Source organism: Brienomyrus brachyistius, chromosome 7 (genome assembly GCF_023856365.1).
Source record: "Brienomyrus brachyistius isolate T26 chromosome 7, BBRACH_0.4, whole genome shotgun sequence".
NCBI lineage: Eukaryota > Metazoa > Chordata > Actinopteri > Osteoglossiformes > Mormyridae > Brienomyrus > Brienomyrus brachyistius.
Genome location: NC_064539.1, coordinates 14413408 through 14432883, shown reverse-complemented (window position 1 = coordinate 14432883; position 19476 = coordinate 14413408). Strand labels below are relative to the sequence as shown.

Sequence of the window (19476 nt, the reverse complement as noted above, 5' to 3'; positions counted from 1 at the left end):
TTTTTATTCAAAGTCCTTCCCCATTATGCATAATTCCTCGGGGGACGCTTGCTTGTCCAAAGAATGCAGCTTGGCTAATAGATGTTTCTCGATTGCCTGTAGAGTATGATTGCGTGCATGCGTACGTGTGCCCTGTGATGGACAGGCGTCCTGCTTTTTGTGTACCTTGTGTGTGACGCTCCACAACCCCCCTTTGACCTTTGACTAGGTTAGGGAGAGAGAACATTAATGGATGAATGGTCAAATTTATAGACGCCCTGCAGTCTTGTGCTGAATAACAGCTGGATGGTAGGTAGAAGGGCTGCATGGTCTCCACCATGGCTCTGTGTTTGTGGAGTTTGCATATTTTCCCCATGGGGATTCCTCTGGATATTCCCTCCCCCCACTATCCAAAACAAATGTTGAGGTTGAAGTGTTTTCACTGAATGGCAAATGGATTGCATTTATATAGCGCTTTTCTACTCCTATGAGTACTCAAAGCGCTTTACATTTTATGTCTCACATTCACCCATCCACACATCACATTCATACACCTGTGGCGGAGGCTGCCATGCAAGGTGCCAACCTGCTCACCGGGAGCAATTTGGGGTTCAGTGTCTGGCTCAAGGACACTTTGATGGGGTCAGGAGGAACCAGGGCTCGGACCTGCAACCCTCTGGTCGCCGAACGATAGCACTACCTCCTGCACCACCATCTTCCCTGAAAAACTTGATAAATTCAGCATACTGGCTGTAAGATTACAGTAACCTCTTTGATATGTAAACTGTAGGATGATATACTTCCCAGTGCTTTTTGTTAATTTCAGTAAAAATAGATAGAATGTATGGGGGTGGCACTGAAGTATAGTGGTTAGTGCTGTTGTCACACACCTGTGGATTTTGGCTTCAAGTCCTCCTTCAAGTCATACCTCCACTATGTGGGGCTTATTCCTGCAGTTTAAAGTCATGTTATATGAAGTGCCTGACTTGCCCCCTTGTAGTGTGGTTATGTATGTGTGTGCGTGTGTGTGTATATATATGCGAAATGTTGGTGTAGTAGTTGCAATAATGATATCATCAAAATCATCAGATTATCACGTTCTAGATTTTTTTCTGAGACAAAACGACCACCAGGGGGCGGCTGGGTGCAACAATAATTAAAGCAAAACGGTTAAAAGGAAGTAATCTTGAAATACAAATTTGGTGTCACACAATCGAATACGTGCCTTGCAAATATATATATATATATATAAACTTAATGATTTGTCAACAGTGTTGGTTTTGCAGACTTATATTCGGTTCATCTTGATTCTAAAGGTAGACATTTAGAATCACACTTGAGAGAGACAATGATACGTGCGCACACAGAGTATTGTTTTCATGCACATTGGATTACAAGAGGTTGCTAGCCTTTGTACCTTTTTTTAGGGGGGACTACGGGAAAAAATCGGGGATTTTCCATCTTACCGTTCATCAGTGCAAGGCATACTCCTAATGTCTTTGCTGCCAAAACTTCAGACCGCCTGCTTCGGATCAAACCATTAGTGCATTTGATGTAAGCAGCTGAATACACGGACAGACGTCGGAATATTTATGTGAAACCGGCACTCCTTACTTATGCAGCCGATATGCGGTCTTTCCAATGAATGCGGCATCGTTCATTTTAAACTGATTTGTGCTCACACATCTTGCTAATGGTAATTCTGCTGCGCAAAATACAAAAAAGGTATTTTTTTATTATTATTAAATCTGGTCAGTCATATTGCTTCGTAGATGATATAAAGTTTGCATATATATGAATATACACAGACATGCAATATATTAAAATGTACTGTGCAATCGGATGTAATGTTTAGGTTTATTTATTGTGATTATTTTATGTGGTTGTAGCAACCTACTCGTATGAAAAAAATTAAATAAAAAAATAAATAGGCTACATATCTGTTCGTGGTTACAGTCGGTATTCCTGCCTACCTTCGAGAAAAAAACTGGACCGAGGTATAGCAATGCTTTTGCGAAAACGTCATAATATATTCCGCATTTAGGAATAAGTTTTTACGTGCTGGAAGCAAACGATCACGCTGCCAAGTCGGCTACCAAAACTGATTTATGTTAATACGATCACCTTGTGATATTCGCGTACCTAGAGTCGCGTTTTGTAAGACATAACGATGCAATGTCATTCGTTTAATTCCTCCTTTTAGCTAAAATAACCTGCACGTTTACCTAAAACAGCGATGTGCATGTTTAGGTGTGATCGCTGACAAACGTCAAAGTTGACGGAGATGGAGTGCGGAACGCTGTGAGCAGTTTGGCTTCTCGGCAACAGAAAGCTCGTCAATCAACATGTTCATATTCAAACAGGAGGATGTTGAGGAATATTATGAAATCGGCGAAGAGCTTGGAAGGTAAGCGGTTTTTTGGAATTATAAAATCATATTGTTTCATGTAGTGGACAAATGGACGGATATTTCTTGTTTGTAAGATTCATTCTTATTTTTATGTCTGATTACAATCGTAGGCTTTGACCTACGACATGAACTGATTCTTGAACCAGCAGAAACACTGAAATGCGATTGAATGAAAAATACTTTGGGTTAGATATTGATTCTTGAACTTGAAAATAGTAATGCAAGTTAAGCATTGTAAAGGGGCTAATTTATTAAGATTTTTGATTATTTCTTAAATGCATTTGAGCTTTAGTGTTTCTTTTTATATTTGGAGCCAATATAGGCTTTAAGTGCAATTACACATTGATGTGTCTTACATGATACAAAGTTAGAAATTTACAGCCTTGCAAAATTATAACTAAAATAACTAACATTCTGTTGTCATAGATTTCCACATTATAAATATAATTTTGCTATGTGTAAATGTTTCACCAATGTCAGTATTGGTCAGTACTTGCTTGCTGAAAGGACCTATATTTTAAAATCCAAGTTGCATAATAGGAAGCATTTTGGAAGCATTTTGTTTGACTCGTCAATAACAAGTATTGGAAAGTGCAGGTTGAAAGATGACAACATTTGCTGCATGTTAAAAGTAGTTCATCTTAATTTCTTGCATTATATACAAACATTCAACTTAGATGTGTACATATATCAACTGAAATATAAGTTTAAGTAGTTTATATGGCCAATCCAGTTTGATGGTGATACTGCAGTGGATCTTACTATTGATATTAATGTAGGACCACAGTAGCACATGGTGATGCCTGTATTTATAATCTCAAGAAACATAGTAACAAAGTAACAAAATACCTGAGATTGTGGAGGGAAGGTCTACAGGTAGAATCAGAGAGAAAATTTCTACAGTAGCAGCATGTCAAAAGAAGAAGCTGTTATGGAGCATTTGAACTCTCTGCATTTTTCACCCCCCTTCCCAGGTGATTCTGGGTTCCGTTAGATAATCACAGCATTTTCTTGTTTGGCATTCATACAGTAGTGCAATGCTGCTATGATGGAATCAGAATTTCTATTTCTGACAACCAAAGGAGGCACCACAAGCTGTGATTTAAAATTGGTTGAGGTCATATTCATTTATTTATACAGGAATATGAATGAATGAAAGTCACATTTATGTAGCACTTTCAAACACCCAAAGCACTTTACAGAAGCAATGGGGAGCCACTTCAACCACCACCACCGTGTAGCCCCCACCCAGATGACGTGACAGCAGCCATTCTCCACCAGTACACTCACCACAGAGTAGCGTGAAAAGTAGAGGTGGTGAAGGGGCAGGGATAGAATTCACCAGTTAGATATAGGTGATGATTAGGAGGCCAGATCTGAACTGGCCACAGTGGGCAGTTTTAGACAGGACATTGGGGTACCACCCCTACTCTTTCAAAGGATACTCAGGGATCTTTTATGACCTCAGAGAGGCAGGGCCTCGGTTTTATGTCTCAGTCGAAGGATTGCCCCATTTTTTTACAGCACTTCCATCCCAGTACTGGCCAGGCCTAAACCAACTTAGCTTCAGGTGGATTTTCTAGTCTGAAGTGCAGGTGTTATGACTGTGAAGAATGAAAGGCTGTACCAAAGTCTACTACCCTTCCTTTATTTTTCAGGGATGCAGGAAAGAAAATTAGGTATATGAATTCCAAAATGATTGTCAATGGTTTTAACTGAATGATTTTCATTTTATGCTAGACTTAAGACACTGCAAAGGAACAGAAAAAAAAAAATCTATCTTTTGAGGGATTGTTTCCTTTTACATGCAATGTCCTGTACCTGCAGTTTAGTGAGGTCATATAAATTCTATGAGACCATATTTCTTTATAGGTATCTGGAAATTGGATAGTTATCTAACACAGTGGTTTCTAAACCTCCATTTATAACTATTCCATTCATTTTTTTTCTTCCATTCCAAGGCCAGCATATCTGATTGAGGTAGTCAAACAATTGATGATTAGTCAAAATGAGTGACAATTTTATTGGTGAATTCAGTTAGATGTGCTGATGGCAAACAGGACACATGTATGGAGTGGTAGAGGTCCTAGAAATCCATCAAATATATCACAAATCATCAAATCCATCATGAGGAGATCAGAAGAAGTAGTGTGTTGTACTATAAAATTATTCACATCCTAAATAATCCATATTATATTGTCATAATAAGATTATGTTTCAAATACCTTAGTCAATTTTAATCCTGACAAACTAACGATACTTTTAGAAAAATAAATAGATTAATAGTCCATCCACAAAAGGTGAATATTGGGAGTATCAGCAGAGAAGACAACTTTGCTGAAGTATGTTACCTCTGCTCAACATGGGAACACCAGAGAAGTTAGGGCTACAAATGACGATTAGTCACCTCCAATAAATGATTGTTAACATAACTAATTATATATGCATTATACATTAATTTAGATGTGCATATTCACTTATATAGCTTTCAAATGTGCATATTCACATTAATACGCATACCAATTTACACAATACAGAAGATCTCTAAAGACATCCATCCATTATCTTCCACTTATCCGAGGTCAGGTCGCGGGGGCAGCAGTCTCAGCAGGGAAACCCAGACTTCCCTCTCCCCGGCAACTTCATCCAGCTTTTTCCTGGGGAACCTCGAGGCGTTCCCAGGCCAGCCGAGAGACATAGTCCCTCCAGCGTGTCCTGGGTCTTCCCTGGGACCTCCTCCCAGTGGGACATGCCAGAACACACGGAGGCGTCCAGAAAGCATCCTAAGTAGATGCCCGAGCCACTTCATCTGGCTTCTGTCAATGCGGAGGAGCAGCGGCTTTACGTTGAGTCTCTCCCAAATGACCGAGCTCCTCACCCTATCTCTTAGGGAGAGCCCAGCCACCCTGCGGAGGAAACTCATTTCGTCTCGCAATCTTGTTCCATAACTCATCACCATAGGTTAGGGTAAGAATGTATATCGACTGGTAAATCGAGAGCTTTGCCTTTTGCCTCAGCTCCTTCTTCACCATGACAGACTGATGCAGCTCCCACATCACTGCTGACACCGCACCAATCTGCCTGTCGATCTCCTGCTCCATCCTTCCCTCACTGGTGAACAAGACCTCAAGATACTTAAACTCCTCCACTTGGGAAAGGACCTCCTCCCCGACCCGGAGAGAGCACCCCACCCTTTTCCGGCTGAGGACTATGGTCTCCGATTTGAAGGTGCTGATATTCATCCCAGTCACTTCACACTCGGCTGCAAACTGCTCCAGTGAGAGCCGAAGGTCACGGTCTGATGAGGCCACAATACCATATCATCTGCAAAAAGCAGAGACCTAATCCTGAGGTCACCAAACCGGACACCCTCAACGCCCTGGCTGCACCTAGAAATTCTGTCCATAAAAGTTATGAACAGAATTGGTGACAAAGGGCAGCCCTGGTGGACTCCAACCCTCACCGGAAACGAGTCCTACTTACTGCCGACAATGTGGATCAAGCTCTGACACTGGTTGTACAGGGGCCGAACAGCCCTTATGAGGTAGCCCAGCACTCCATACTCCCGGAGCACTCCCCACAGGACTCTCCAAGGAACGCGGTCGAATACCTTCTCCAAGTCCACAAAGCACATGTAGATTGGTTGGGCAAACTCCCACAAAGCTTCCAGGACCCTGCCAAGAGTATAAAGCTGGTCCACTATGAAAACCATACTGCTCCTCCTGAATCCGAGATTCGACTATCCAACGGACCCTCCTCTGCAGCACCCCCGAATAGACCTTACCAGGAAGGCTGAGGAGTGTGATCCCCCTATAGTTGGAACACATCCTCTGGTCCCCTTTCCTGAAGAGGGGGATCACCACTCCAGTCTGCCAATCTAGAGGCACTGACCCCGATGTCCACGCGATGCTGCAGATGCGTGTCAACCAAGACAGCCCTACAACATCTGGAGCCTTGAGGAATCTCATCCACCCCCAGGGCCCGGCCACCGAGGAACTTTTTAACCACCTCAGTGACCTCCGCCCCAGAGATAGGTGAGTCCACCCCAAAGTCCCCATACTCTGTTTCCATGTTGGAAGGCATGTCAGTGGGATTGAGGAAGTCTTTGAAGTACTCCTCCCACCGACCCAAAACGTCCCGAGTTGAGGTCAGCAGCACCCCATCCCCACCATAAACAGTGTTGATGGTGCACCACTTTCCCGCCCTTAGCCACCGGATGGTGGACCAGAATCTCCTCGAATCTCCTCCTTCGTCCGGAAGTCATTTCCATAGCCTCGCCAAACTCCTCCCATACCCGAGTTTTTGCCTCAGCAATCGCCGAAGCTGCATCCTGCTTGGCCTGCCGGTAGTTATTAGCTGCTTCCGGAGTTCCACAGGCCTTCTTCAACTTGACGGCACCCCTCACCACCGGTGTCCACCAGCGGGTTCGGGGATTGCCGCCGCGACAGGCACCGACCACCTTACGGCCACAGCTCCAGTCAGCCACCTCCACAATAGAGGCGTGGAACATGGCCCATTCGGGCTCAATGTCCCCTGCCTCCTCCGGGACATGGGCGAAGTTCTGCTGGAGGTAGGAGTCGAAGCTCCTTCTGACAGTGGATTCCACCAGATGTTCCCAGCAGACCCACACTATTCGTTTGGGTCTGCCAGATCTGACCGGCTTCCTCCCCCACCAGGTGGTGATCAGTTGACAGCTCCGCCCCTCTCCACACCAGTACATACCGCCGCAGTCCGATGACACGACCACAAAGTCGATCATTGAACTGCAACTTAGGGTGTCCTGGTGCCAAGTGCACATATGGACATCCTTATGCTTGAACATATTGTTCATTATGGAAAATCTGTGACGAGCACAGAAGTCCAGTAACAAAACACCACTTTGGTTCAGATGGGGGGGCTGTTCCTCCCAATCACACCCTCTAGGTCTCACTGTCATTGTCCACATGAGCAATGAAGTCCCCCAGCAGAAGAAGAGAGTCCCCGGGCGGAGTGCTCTCCAACACCCCTTCCAAGAACTCCAAAAAGGGTGGGTATTTTGAACTGCCGTTTGGCGCATAAGCACAAACAACAGTCAGGAACCTTCCCCCCACCCGAAGGCGAAGGGAGTCTACCCTCTCGTCCATTGCGGTAAACCCCAATGTACAGGCGCCCAGCCATGGGGCAATAAGTATGCCCACCCCTGCTCGACGCTTCTCCCTGTGAACAGCTCCAGAGTGGAAGAGGGTCTAACCCCCTTCGAGGAGACTGGTTCCAGAGCCCAAGCCGTGCATCGAGGTGAGCCCAACTATATCTAGTCGGAACCTCACAACCTTGTGCACCAGCTCAGGCTCCTTCCGCACCAGAGAGGTGACATTCCATGTCCCTAGAGTTAGCTTCTGCAGCCGAGTATCGGACCGCCAAGGTCCCCACCTTCGGTCACTGCCCAACTCGCACTGCACCCGACCCCTTTGGCCCCTCCTACAGGTGGTGAGCCCATTGGAGGGGGGACCCATGTGCCTTCTTTGGGCTGTGTCCGACCAGGCCCCATGGGTGTAGGCCTGGCCACCAGGTACTCGCCATCTAGCTCCACCCCTTGGTCTGGCTCCAGGGGAGAGGCCCGGTGACCCGCGTCCAGGCGAGGGAAAAGGTGTGTCCATGTTTATACTCATCTTTATACGCACTTCATCTGGTTCCTCACCCAGGACCTGTTTGCCTTGGGTGACCCTACCAGGGGCATAAAGCCCCAGGCAACTTAGCTCCTGGGATCTTTGGAACACACAAACCCCTCCACCACGATAAGGTGTGGGCTCCAGGAGAGGATCTCTAAAGCCTTTCTTGAATAATTTAGGTATTGTTAAAGGATCTTCATTCTTCAAAGGTCTGATGCACTTGATGTACTGGAACTGGGTGGGTATATCTCCTGAGAAGTAAGGTCAGCATAATGAAGCTTATTGATTACCCGTATTATTGTTATTGTTAGCACGATGTTGCATTCTCATGCATTATTATGGGGCAGTAAATGTTACATGCTGTTGGTGTATATGAAAAAAATTATATAATATAAAAATAATATGCTCTACAGTCTGGATAGCTAAGGTTACTGATTGGCAGAAGCCTTGGAACACCAATAGTGAACCTTCTTCAAAAAGTAACCATATTTTCATTGCTAAAGAATAATAATTGGCGTAATATAGTACATTAAGTTGAATTTGGCAGAGAAGGTCAACCTACAACATCCCGAGCTGAGGTCAGCAGTGCACTATCCCCACCATAAACAGTGTTGATGCTGCACCACTTTCCCGCCCTGAGCCGCCGGATGGTGGACCAGAATCTCCTCAAAGCTGTCTAGAAGTCGCTCTCTATGTCCTCGCCAAAGCCCCTGTGACGACTCACATTTTTTCCTGTAGAATAAAGGATGTCCTGTTTTTAAGATTGTTTTTGCATGTATTTGGTAGACTACTTGAATAATAATTATTATAATAAATAATAACAATAATTATTATTGATGATAATAATAATACAATGAAGCCATAAGACTACACCTCACTGTAGATTCATCCACTAAGAATGACATGGCAGGTCTCATCCATACCCCCCTATAACCCACATAATGCACAAGTATCATTGACAATATTTTGATTTGAGTCGTTTTAGGGTTAAGCTATTTTTTTATTTTCAAGGGTGCCCAGCCACCAGTGATTTTCAAATACAGTCATACTTTGACCACTTTATTCTTTGGTCTAGAGGCAATTTTTTTTGAGTATTTTTAATCTCACCATTTGCAAGGCCAGTATTATGTCAAACAAATTCTTAAAGGTTCTGAAACATGTCATTGTTGTTTAATACCTAAATGATAATCCAGCTCCTTCTGATATTGGTCTTCTCTTCCGCTTCTTCATAGTTACCTAGAATGAATGAGGTTCTCTTATATTTTAAGTGTTAGAAGGAAACCATCTGGATTTTTTTCTCATCTCTGTGTCATGACCCCCCACAGTTATTATAGATAAGCTTCATGCATCAGAAAATAAATATGGCTTCTTTGGTGAAAATTCTACTTACGTAGAAAAAAGGAAAACACATTATTTTCCCTTTATGCACTTTATAACTAGTAGCTGTTTAAACCAATAGGATGATTAGGTTTCAGCAATGAACTCAGTGACACACAAATGTGCCAGTTACTATACACCTTCGTAAAATACAGAAATGGATAAGAATAATCTAGACAAATCACATCTTCTTTATATTGGTTTTGTCACAGAATATTAGTCTCCAGGTGAAGAATTAGTTTTCTTTGACGCGAAGGAGGTGTTTATTTTGAGGTTGTGGTGTTATAAGATTTAGATGATTGCCAGAATTATGTCACTATCACATCAAGACACATTCGTTTTCTGACAGTATTAATTATACATTAACACATGTCTTCTTCACAGTAATTGAATGACTTTTACAACGACAAGAACAAAACTACTGCTATTATTACCAGTACTAGTACTACTGCTACTATTACCTCTACTACTACTAATAATAATAATAATAAAATGATGATGATGATGATGATAAAAGACCCAAACATTGAGACATAGTTCTAGTAGCTTTGGTAGTGCAGTTTCCTTGGTTACAGTCATACTAGCCAAATGGGAAATTCTTGCATAATATTTATTTTTTTCCTTTTTTCTGATACAGACAGCTGAGCTTGGATCTCAGTTATATGATCTGTCACTGTCCTCCCACATGTATTTCTACAGATGAATAATATGACTCACTCTAGAAGATGTTCGGTAACATAGGGTACAATAATGTTGATTAATGTTACAATATTCAATTTTCATTATTCATTTTACATTTCAGTTATTGAGATGTGGGGGTCACAGTGTAAAAATGATGTTATTAGCTCACTTCATCCATTGATGGGGCTGTTAAATAGAGGAAGAATAACAGAAGAAATAGTCTTTGCCGTCGTACTAATGCCATCCTAATACCAGAGAAATAAGGAATCACATGTAAATTGGACCTGGCATCTCATCCAGGGTACACCCCTGCCTTGTTCCCTCTGCTACATGGAATTTGTACCAGGCTCTCTCATGACCATGACCAGGAAAATTGTTTGCAAGAGGATGCATTGATGGAAAGATTGATGGACGGATGGATGGATGGATGGATGGATGGATGGATGGAGGGATGGATGGATGGATAGATGTGAGCTGTGGCATATGATATTTTTACATTAAGAGCCTTTCGTGTTAGATTTCAAACAAGGTTTTTTGTTAAATATTTTATATGAATTTAAAACAGTGTTTTTGCTTAGTTTTTTTTTTTTTTTTTTTTTTACAAACTAACACTGTTCTTTTGTCTATGTTGAAATAAGTGTGAATGTATTAATATTTTAAGATGTTCTTATACATCCACTGAAGTGTCCAGATCTCCGTCTGGCACATCACAACTGATCCTGTCTTTTATATGCACTCCATGAAGATGTAGCCTGGGAATACGTCTCCTCTCAGATTCTCCGGTTAAAAAGACAATAACAAAACACAGCAGCAGAGTCATTTTTTGTTCAGCAGCAGCTGAACATATTTTGCATTGAATTGAATTGTTTGTTGCAAAGTTGTCTTTCTACATGGTAAATAAGCTTCTGAAATTGTAGGTATATCCAATTACCATGTGCATTTCAAACTGGATTCTGACTCAGCTGATTTAGTCTGAATTTTATTAATACATGCACTGGAAATTTCCTAGCAGTGATCTCTCATTTCTCTTTTAACACGGGGGGGGGCGCATTGGTAAGGATTTGGAGTAGGATACTGAAATTACAGCAAAATACACCTTGATTGATATTCATGTAATCCTTTATGGAGATTATTCGAAGAATAACAAGCAGAATTTATTTTTCTTAAATTGGTCGACAACCACTGAATAGCATTTTGACAAATGAGAGTTGAGTTTGATTCACCTTTTCTTTTTTTTTGCACTTCCTGTGACTGTGGGCCCCTGCCTCTGCAGTCCTTATACTTCAAAATAAATTCTAAATGATCTCTAGGTGAAGTTAATAACCTAGTAATGGGGCGTAGAGGGTAGAGGATAGAGCAGCTGATGGACACGCTTGCCATGGCAACGCAGGCACAAGCAGGCCAGGTCTGTGGGCAAAGATGCCGGAGAGAATGATTCATTAATGCTGTTAGACCCTCAGCTAGCCTTTCATCTGTGTTCCATTAACATACCTGTTTGATCTCTATCGGGAGAATGAAGCAGCGCAGAGCTAATGATAAACAAAGTGCAGTGCCCCACCTACAGTATCTGCACTAATCCGCAGATTAGGTTTTTACCTCTGCTTAACATGGCATAAGCTACCTTAAAAGGAGCAGTGGTGTGCAGTTTGAGTACTGTTGTTTTGTTTTGTCCTGTATTTGAATCAGCATATAATATGAACTACCGCTGACTATTCTGAGGCCTTAGAATATCAGATGTTAATGAAATCATATGATTTTTTTTTAATCCTTTATATAACAATATTACTCAGTTTACATAAAGTCATTTTGATGTACAAAAGCAGTATACATTTATAATTATGCCAGTTCTCAATTGAAGACATATCATGTTTATTTCTTAACAATTATATGGCTACTGAAGATTTTAGAAAAAAATGTCATTATTATTTCATCAATGCATCTTCCATTACTTCCGGCCATGGTGAGTCTGGTGCTTACTACAGGAAGTGCAGAGCACAAGGAAGGAGGCACCTTGGATGGGATTGAGGGCTAAACACTCATACTCTGATACTGTATGTACAATCTAGGGGCACCAGTTGAGCTCACGCCAGTTTCTGGAGGAAACTGGAAACCTTTTTGTAAGGGAGCAGGAAAAATGCAAACACAAAGATGTGGGGGCAACAAGGCTTCAGTTTTGAAGCACAGCACCTTGCTACTCATCCTTTGACACAGTTTAAAATACTTTGTCTACGTTTATATTTTAACTAAAAGAGGAATCGTGTAATATGTTTGCCATCCATCCATCCATCCATACCAATCGCTTTTTCAATGCAGGCCCATTTATCACTGTGTGTTTTCTTACCAGTGGCTATTTAGTGTATGACACAGTATTCTAAGGAGTGATACAGAATGTATAATGATTCAGAGACTTATAAATCCCTGCGATGGGCTGGCCCCCATCCTGGGTTGTTTCCCGCCTCATGCCCATAGCTTCCGGGATAGGCTCCAGACCCCCCGCAACCCAGAAGGATAAGCGGGTTGGAAAATGGATGGATGGATGGACGTATAAATCCATCACTTCTAGAACAGAACAAAGTCCAGTATATACAAATAAATATTTTGCCTATGATTAGCTGATGTAGCACATTGTCTTTCATTAATTCAGCTGCATTCTGAGTAGTACCAGTGATGTGTGTGATTTTAATAACCTTAAAGTGGTGGCTGGTTTTAGAAGCAATTTATTTTTTAAGTTCCTGTAGGTACAGAACCACAATCACGGCACTTTCATTATAAAATGTATTACTGTGTTTTGAATCTTTTAAGGCCATATTCTTTTAGGACAACAGTATATTTATAGAAATAATATTTAATCAAACCTTTTGCCTTTTATGCCAACAAAAATATATTTTGGGTAAAATTTTCTTTAAGTCACAGGAGCATCTTTTTACATCAGATAGATCTGTTTTTTATATTTAATCTAATAATTTTAAACTATGTTCTGGGCTCAAACTAGTATTTTTGATTTTCATTTATGTTTCAAGTACTTCTCAAAAAATATCTTAATATCAGTACCTCTCCAGATTGCCCAGAAGTCTTTAAGGAGATTTATATTGAAATAACTGACATTGACCTGGGTTTATAAGTAGATTGTCTTTGATATTTCATGCTGCAGGGTGGACAGTGCGGTGGTGTATTGGGCAGCCCTCCAGGTTATAGGTTAGGCTTAGACCAGAATTGTGTATGTGGAGTTTGCATGTTCTCCCATATATAGTGTCAGTTTTGGCTGGGAACTCTTTGACTGGTTTCTCCAACATTGCATGTGGATCTAAACTGACCTTATTGTGTGTTTGTGTTTGAATGTGCCGGGTGTGGACTAGCACTCACAGGTGGTCCCTTGCATTATGGGCTGCGCCCCCTGGGACATGGCATAAGTTCAAAGTTCACCTCAAACCTGCACTGATTGAATCCTTATGAAATATTTATGGATTTTGCAGGTAGAGGAAACAGAGAATCAGTATTTGTATGTATTTGTAAGCTGTAATATGTGACAGAATAATGGTTCAATTCACTCTCCTGGTAGAGTATTATGTCAGCTTGTCTGCCAGCTGTGCCCACATTAATTTCTATATTTCATTTTGTTATCTACTAAAGCCAAATTTCACCTTAGGTCAAGAAATAGTTTAAGGGTTATTTTGGGAAAATCAGTTAAAGTATCTGGATTAAAACAAAAGAATTGCATCCCTGCAATTCAAAAAAAAAGAAACAGAATTTTGTACCAGTTTCATGTGGTGCTGAGTTTTGAAAGACTGAATTACGTAATATTGGTAATGAATGAAGTTAAAGTAATAGACATGAAAACAGTGGAAACCATGGAAAAGAATTTGGCACCCTTGAAATGATCCCAGCCTCATAATGATCAGAATGTCACATAAACTGTATGTTGTCTAACAAAAACAGAAACAGGAGATTTCTGTCTAAACAAAGATGTATCCACAATTCAGGAACAAAGTATCACATAAGAAACAAAAGTATCATCAATCATAAGTTAGAAACTATAATGAGGAACTGATGGACTGGATAAAATATTCAGTGTAGCTCCTCTGGTATTGATCAGCTGATTGCTACTCCAAGAAAAGGATGTCGAGACATAACATAAAAATCATAATCATCCATCTTCTATGCACTCATTCCCGTTAGGGTCATGGAGCCAATACCAGCCACCCAAGAGCACATGCTGGATTAAAGGCTAGTCTATCACAGGGCACTTGCATACTCTCTGGGCAATTTTGAGATGCTAGCGACACTTGTTTGGTATGAGGAGAACCAGGGCACTGAGAGAACAAGCAAGCTTCTCACATAGACCTGATGTGGGAATTGAGCCCCTAACTTAGGGGTATTAGACAACATGTCTACCTGCCGAGCCAGCCAAGTCCTAACATATAAGCCTCTATAGTAAGTTGTCAAATCACACAGCTATCATTTCTAATGCACAGACTGATGTCTTAAAAAAGGTGCATACAAAAGTCCATACATCCAACTATCCAACCTCCACCTGCTAATCCTGAACAGGGCCATACAACAGTGCCATTCAAAATTTAACATCCATTCATTTTCTATACAGGCAGTCCCCAGGTTACTTACGGACTACTAATACTTAGATTTGAGAGAACAGGGTCAGCCACTCCCTGGAGCCACTGGGGCCACGGGCCCAGGGCACAGCAGTGAGTTACTCTGTTGACCATGGGATTTGAACCAGTAGCCTTTCAATAACAGAGGGAGTCCTGAGCCACAAAACCTGAGCCTCAGTGCCCCAAACAGGAATGTCTCCCCATAGTTTTGAGCCAAGCACTTTTCGCATGTGAAGTGAATCTGAAAAACACTACACTTTGTAAATAGTCTTGTTTATTATTATTTATTGTTGTTGTATTGGTCATGCAAAAATCAACAATTGTTCTGTTTTGTGTCATATTCTTGGTAGGTTGTGTGATTAGAAGGATGGGAACGAACATGAATCTTGTTTAACATCAAGGTGAATAAATTTGTAAAATGTGTAAATGTCTGGCTATATTTACAAATCAGTCATGTTCACAAAAAGCAATGAAGTATATTAATTGAAAATATGTAAATAAGCTGACAGCCAAGCTGAGGAAATACGGGGATGAGATGCAAGATTCAATGCAGATTTTTCCATGCTGGAATATTCTTAAGAGCACATCTGCACAGATCTGGGGTCCATTAATTCACCCAGCTAATATGTACAACTGCCTTGTTTGCTTCTTTAGGAGCTCAGAAAATGATATTCTGACAGTTCAGGCCAAGCCATTTTCAGTCATTAGCATCGATTATGTTGCTTCTTATCCCCCAAACAGGAGTCTGCAGTGCTTGTAGTGATTTAAGCAAGTAAACTGCTTGAGGCCTTAAGTAAATGTAGCAAGTTTCCTTTCTGAGGTTCTGTATTTCCACAGAACGCCAGTACTATATGATGACTGAAGCTTATTTACAGATTAATGAACTTTTAGAGATGTGGTGTTCTTCTTCTCAATATTCATGTTCGTAGAGCCCCAAGATGCATACAATTGGGACTCCATTACTACAGTCATAAAATAGTCTTATATAAAAATTGATGGTAATGCTTGTTATATTTTTGGTATATTTTTATTGCCGGGTATCTAGCAATCGCATATACATTATATTTGATGAAATGTACGTCATTTCGTAAATTTGTTTTATTTCATATTTCGTAATGTAAATGTTAAACAGTAACATAAGATGCAAGCTACCCATCGCATTATTCTTAGTAAGTATCTTGTAAGTACAGGAGTTGGTATAAGAAAGCAGGCATTAAGCTATTAATTTGCAGCTGTAGCCAAATAGAAACACTTCATCACCATGGTTTTGGTGAGTTAGGAATTAAAGACCCTTAGAACTTTTGCATCTTCTGCCTTTGCTTAAACTGCCAAATCCACATGAAGATTGAAGAGGCTTCCTTTTTTGTCGGAAAGCCTCAACATTGACTGTGAATCCATTTACATTTCAAAATGAAGCTGTATTCTCTGCAGGAGATTAAAATCATGAGCCATCTCTCCACTTCAAACGCCTTGGAAATAGAAGCTGTAGTAACTGAGTGTCTTTGGCATGGTCAGTGACTGTCGGTGTGTATGTTAGTATATGCGAGAGTTGCCCTGCTTCTGCCCTTCCCATGCATGTTTTCTCTTTCATACATTCAGGGCAAATTCTCTGGCACTGCAGTTTTCCTTTGAAGGATCATGTGACTACTGTGTAAACAATAAAAATTCATGAATGAAGCAACTTGCTAATTGAGACGCAAACAACGAAAATAGACTTATGCAAATTTGTCTCCAACTTTGTGCTATCCAAGTGGTTTTGTTTCTAGGCAACAAGTGTAAGGCCCAGGTTATTGTGATTTTTAAGTGTTTTAAAAAGCAAATTTCATATTAGGCTGCGTTAAAAAAATATATATATAACGCAATATGAATTAAGTGGACTTATACTAAAGTTTACTGAAAGAAGTCTGAGATTGATGAATGCATGATGAATAGAACTAATTTCAGGAAATTTCAGGGATTATTCAAAAAACAGAAACCAAACAGTAATAAAGACAAAACCAGGAATGAACCAAATAGTATCACACCATGAGACACAGGAAATGATCAGCCATTCTCCAGCTTTTACACTAGGAGGTTTCTACGAAACCCCTTCTTTATCATAGCAGTCTATGGACCTTTAAGCATATCAGTGGGATGTACCTGAGTTTGTGTGCTGAAGCACCTTTCACAATTGCAGTAGGCTTTCCATGGATCAGTTCCAGCAAACACTCAGCCTTACATAAAATGTTTTTGTACTATGAGTTTTTATTTTGTGGAAAGCTTTGGTGAATAAGAACTGAAGCGAAAATGGATGGGGCCCCTTTCAATTGGAAGTTAGGGCCTCTACTTCCAATTAATGTGGAAACAGTTTCTTAGATCCTCCCACTGTTTTTTGAGCTCCAGCGTCTGTGCAATTATGGTAACATTAAGAAGCTGTTCTATTATAGCTAGGTTTTTTTTTTTTTTTTTTTTTTGGAGGGGGGGTCCCATTATATACTTTTTAAGCACAGATTTATTCATGTGGCTCTTTCAGCTACTCATACTATGCAATGGAATCGGTGTGTGTTTTTAAAAACGATAATCCAGAGTTCGCCCGGTGATCTGACTCCCCGTCCAACTCTTTGACCACATACGGTTATTGAAAACCACAGCATCTACTTGTCCGTACCCGCATGGTTAGTGGTGCATTGTACCCCGCGTGACTCAAAACACTCTGATTCATTATGACTCACCTCACAAACAGAACAAAAGAACACAAGTATGTTCCAGAGTGGGGCTTGGTGCACAAGAGGCAACATCTGTTTATACTTTAAAATCGGGGTTTACTCCAGCCTGGAGGGTGCATGTGTTTGTGATGGTCGAACAACCACAAAACAAAACACTGTTTAACTATCAAGGTCTATTCTCTTGTTTGATTACAACACATAAGAAGGTACAATATTTAAGTATAAAAAATATACAGATTAACAAAACAAGTTAACTAAATAGGTACTGCAGAAAGATATTACAACTGTATCACAAGTTTTTATTTACTGGAGAATTGTAAAAAAAAGTCTCTTGACATAATCAAATGTACCATTTCCATGCAAAAGAGGAGAATTAATGTAGTTTGTATGACTGATATACCAACCTCAGAAATGAACAGAGCAGAACTGTAATCCTGGATTGCCTTTATACGTTCAATGCTGCTCCATGTTCCTCCGAAAGTTTATTGACTTTGCATGGGTCATTGGTCTGCAGTGGCCAGTTTGCAGTGGTCAGGAAATGTCTGGAGAAAGGAACAAGAATAGAGTATGCAGCCAAGTTCATCAGGAAGCGGCGCAACAAGTCCAGCCGCCGAGGTGTGACCAGAGAGGCCATCGAGCGCGAGGTTGGCATCCTGAAGGAGATCGAACACCCCAACATTGTCGCGCTACATGACGTGTTCGAGAACAAGGCCGAGGTCATCCTCATTATGGAACTGTGAGTATAGCTGCAAAACAGTGGTTCACTACCCCTTGGCTACTGTACTGGACGCCATCACATTTACATTTATGTGTAGCTAATAAGTGTGAAAAGTACAGCTGAGAAAGCAGGGTCAGCCAGTCCTTGGAGTAAATGGATTTAAAGGCCTTACTCATGGGCCCCACAGTGATGTCCCTGTGCCAGCTAAGGGATTAGAACCAGCTACCTTCAGATAAAAAGCAACAAATAACAAATCCACACATTAGATGACAAAAAATGAATTCTTTTAACATGTCAGTTCATGTGTAAAAATATAGAAAGCAGCTTCCCCTTTTAGTTAATCATTGACCAGACTGATTTGTAGTCATCCCACATATTCACTCACCCAGCTAACTTGGTAAGCTTTTCACATACCTCAGCAGTAAAACTTTAACGCGTTGATCAAGAGGGTCATGGAGATATGATTAACCATCGTTTCTATAGTTACCTTCTGCACGACATGTTTTTTCTCTCTTGCAACTGATCCGCACAGTTTTGCTTTGATAAAAAATGAAAACAATAATTTATCTTCTAAAATGTATTACATCCATACATCCATGCATTTTCCACCACTTATCAGTAGTTGTTTCCTGGTTGGCAGCAGTCTAAGCAGGGATGCCCAGACCTCCCTCTCACAAGCCACCTTCTCCAGCTCCAATAATTGGAGGATTGGTTGGGAAGACCAAGGCATTCCCAGGCCAGCCGAGAGACATAATCTCTCCAGCGTGTCCTGGGTCTGCCCCGGGGCCTCTTCCTGGTAGAACATGCCTGAAACACCTCCCCATCTAGGCATCCTAGATAGATGCCCGAACAACCTCAACTGGCTCCTTTTGGTGTGGAGGAGTAGCAGCTCTCGTTTGAGCCCCTCCCGAATGTCTTGAGGTAGTAACTCATCTCCCACCAGGAGTGGGCAATCCACCCATTCCTGGTCGAGAACCATGGCCTCAGACTTGGAGGTGCTGATCCTCATCCCGGCCGTGTCACAGTCAGCTGCAAACCGCCCCATTGCATGCTGCACGTTACAGCCCAATTGACGCAACAAGACCACATAATCTGCAAAAGGCAAAGAAATGATCCTGATTCCCCCAAACCCCCTTGGTTACAACAAGAAATAAAAAAAGCACAAAAAAATATATTAAGTGAAATACTAGCAGAACCCCAGGACCATTCACATTCTCTGTAGGGGACTTTAACCCCTACCTCACCAGGGCCTTTAACCACTATCTCACAAGGGCTTTTTTTTTGGGGGGGGGGGGGGGGATCCTCATATTGTTAGAAAAAATGAAATAAAGTAACTGGTTATAATATGTGC

The 19476-nt window shown here is 41.3% G+C and overlaps 1 protein-coding gene and 1 long non-coding RNA gene across 8 annotated transcripts in view; one reads left to right on the top strand and one right to left on the bottom strand.

The window, feature by feature from the left end:
- The first annotated feature begins 1314 nt into the window (after positions 1-1314).
- Positions 1315-19476, top strand: part of LOC125746437 (death-associated protein kinase 1-like) — a 56995-nt gene continuing 38833 nt past the window's right edge. For 5 of the 7 annotated variants that reach the window (XR_007398965.1, XM_049020389.1, XM_049020391.1 and 2 more), the window contains exons 1-3: positions 1540-1704; positions 2230-2386; positions 17922-18143. Coding sequence is in view for 6 of the 7 variants with exons in the window: in XM_049020389.1 (XP_048876346.1) it covers positions 2325-2386; positions 17922-18143 (284 nt within the window). In the remaining variant the exon portion in view is untranslated. The other 2 variants (XM_049020387.1, XM_049020388.1) reach the window with 2 other exon arrangements.
- On the bottom strand, positions 8449-18750 carry LOC125746466 (uncharacterized). The gene is made up of 4 exons (XR_007398976.1): positions 18613-18750; positions 17812-17949; positions 9215-9273; positions 8449-8769 (listed from the first exon to the last, which is right to left on the bottom strand). It is a non-coding gene; the product is annotated as an uncharacterized LOC125746466 (long non-coding RNA).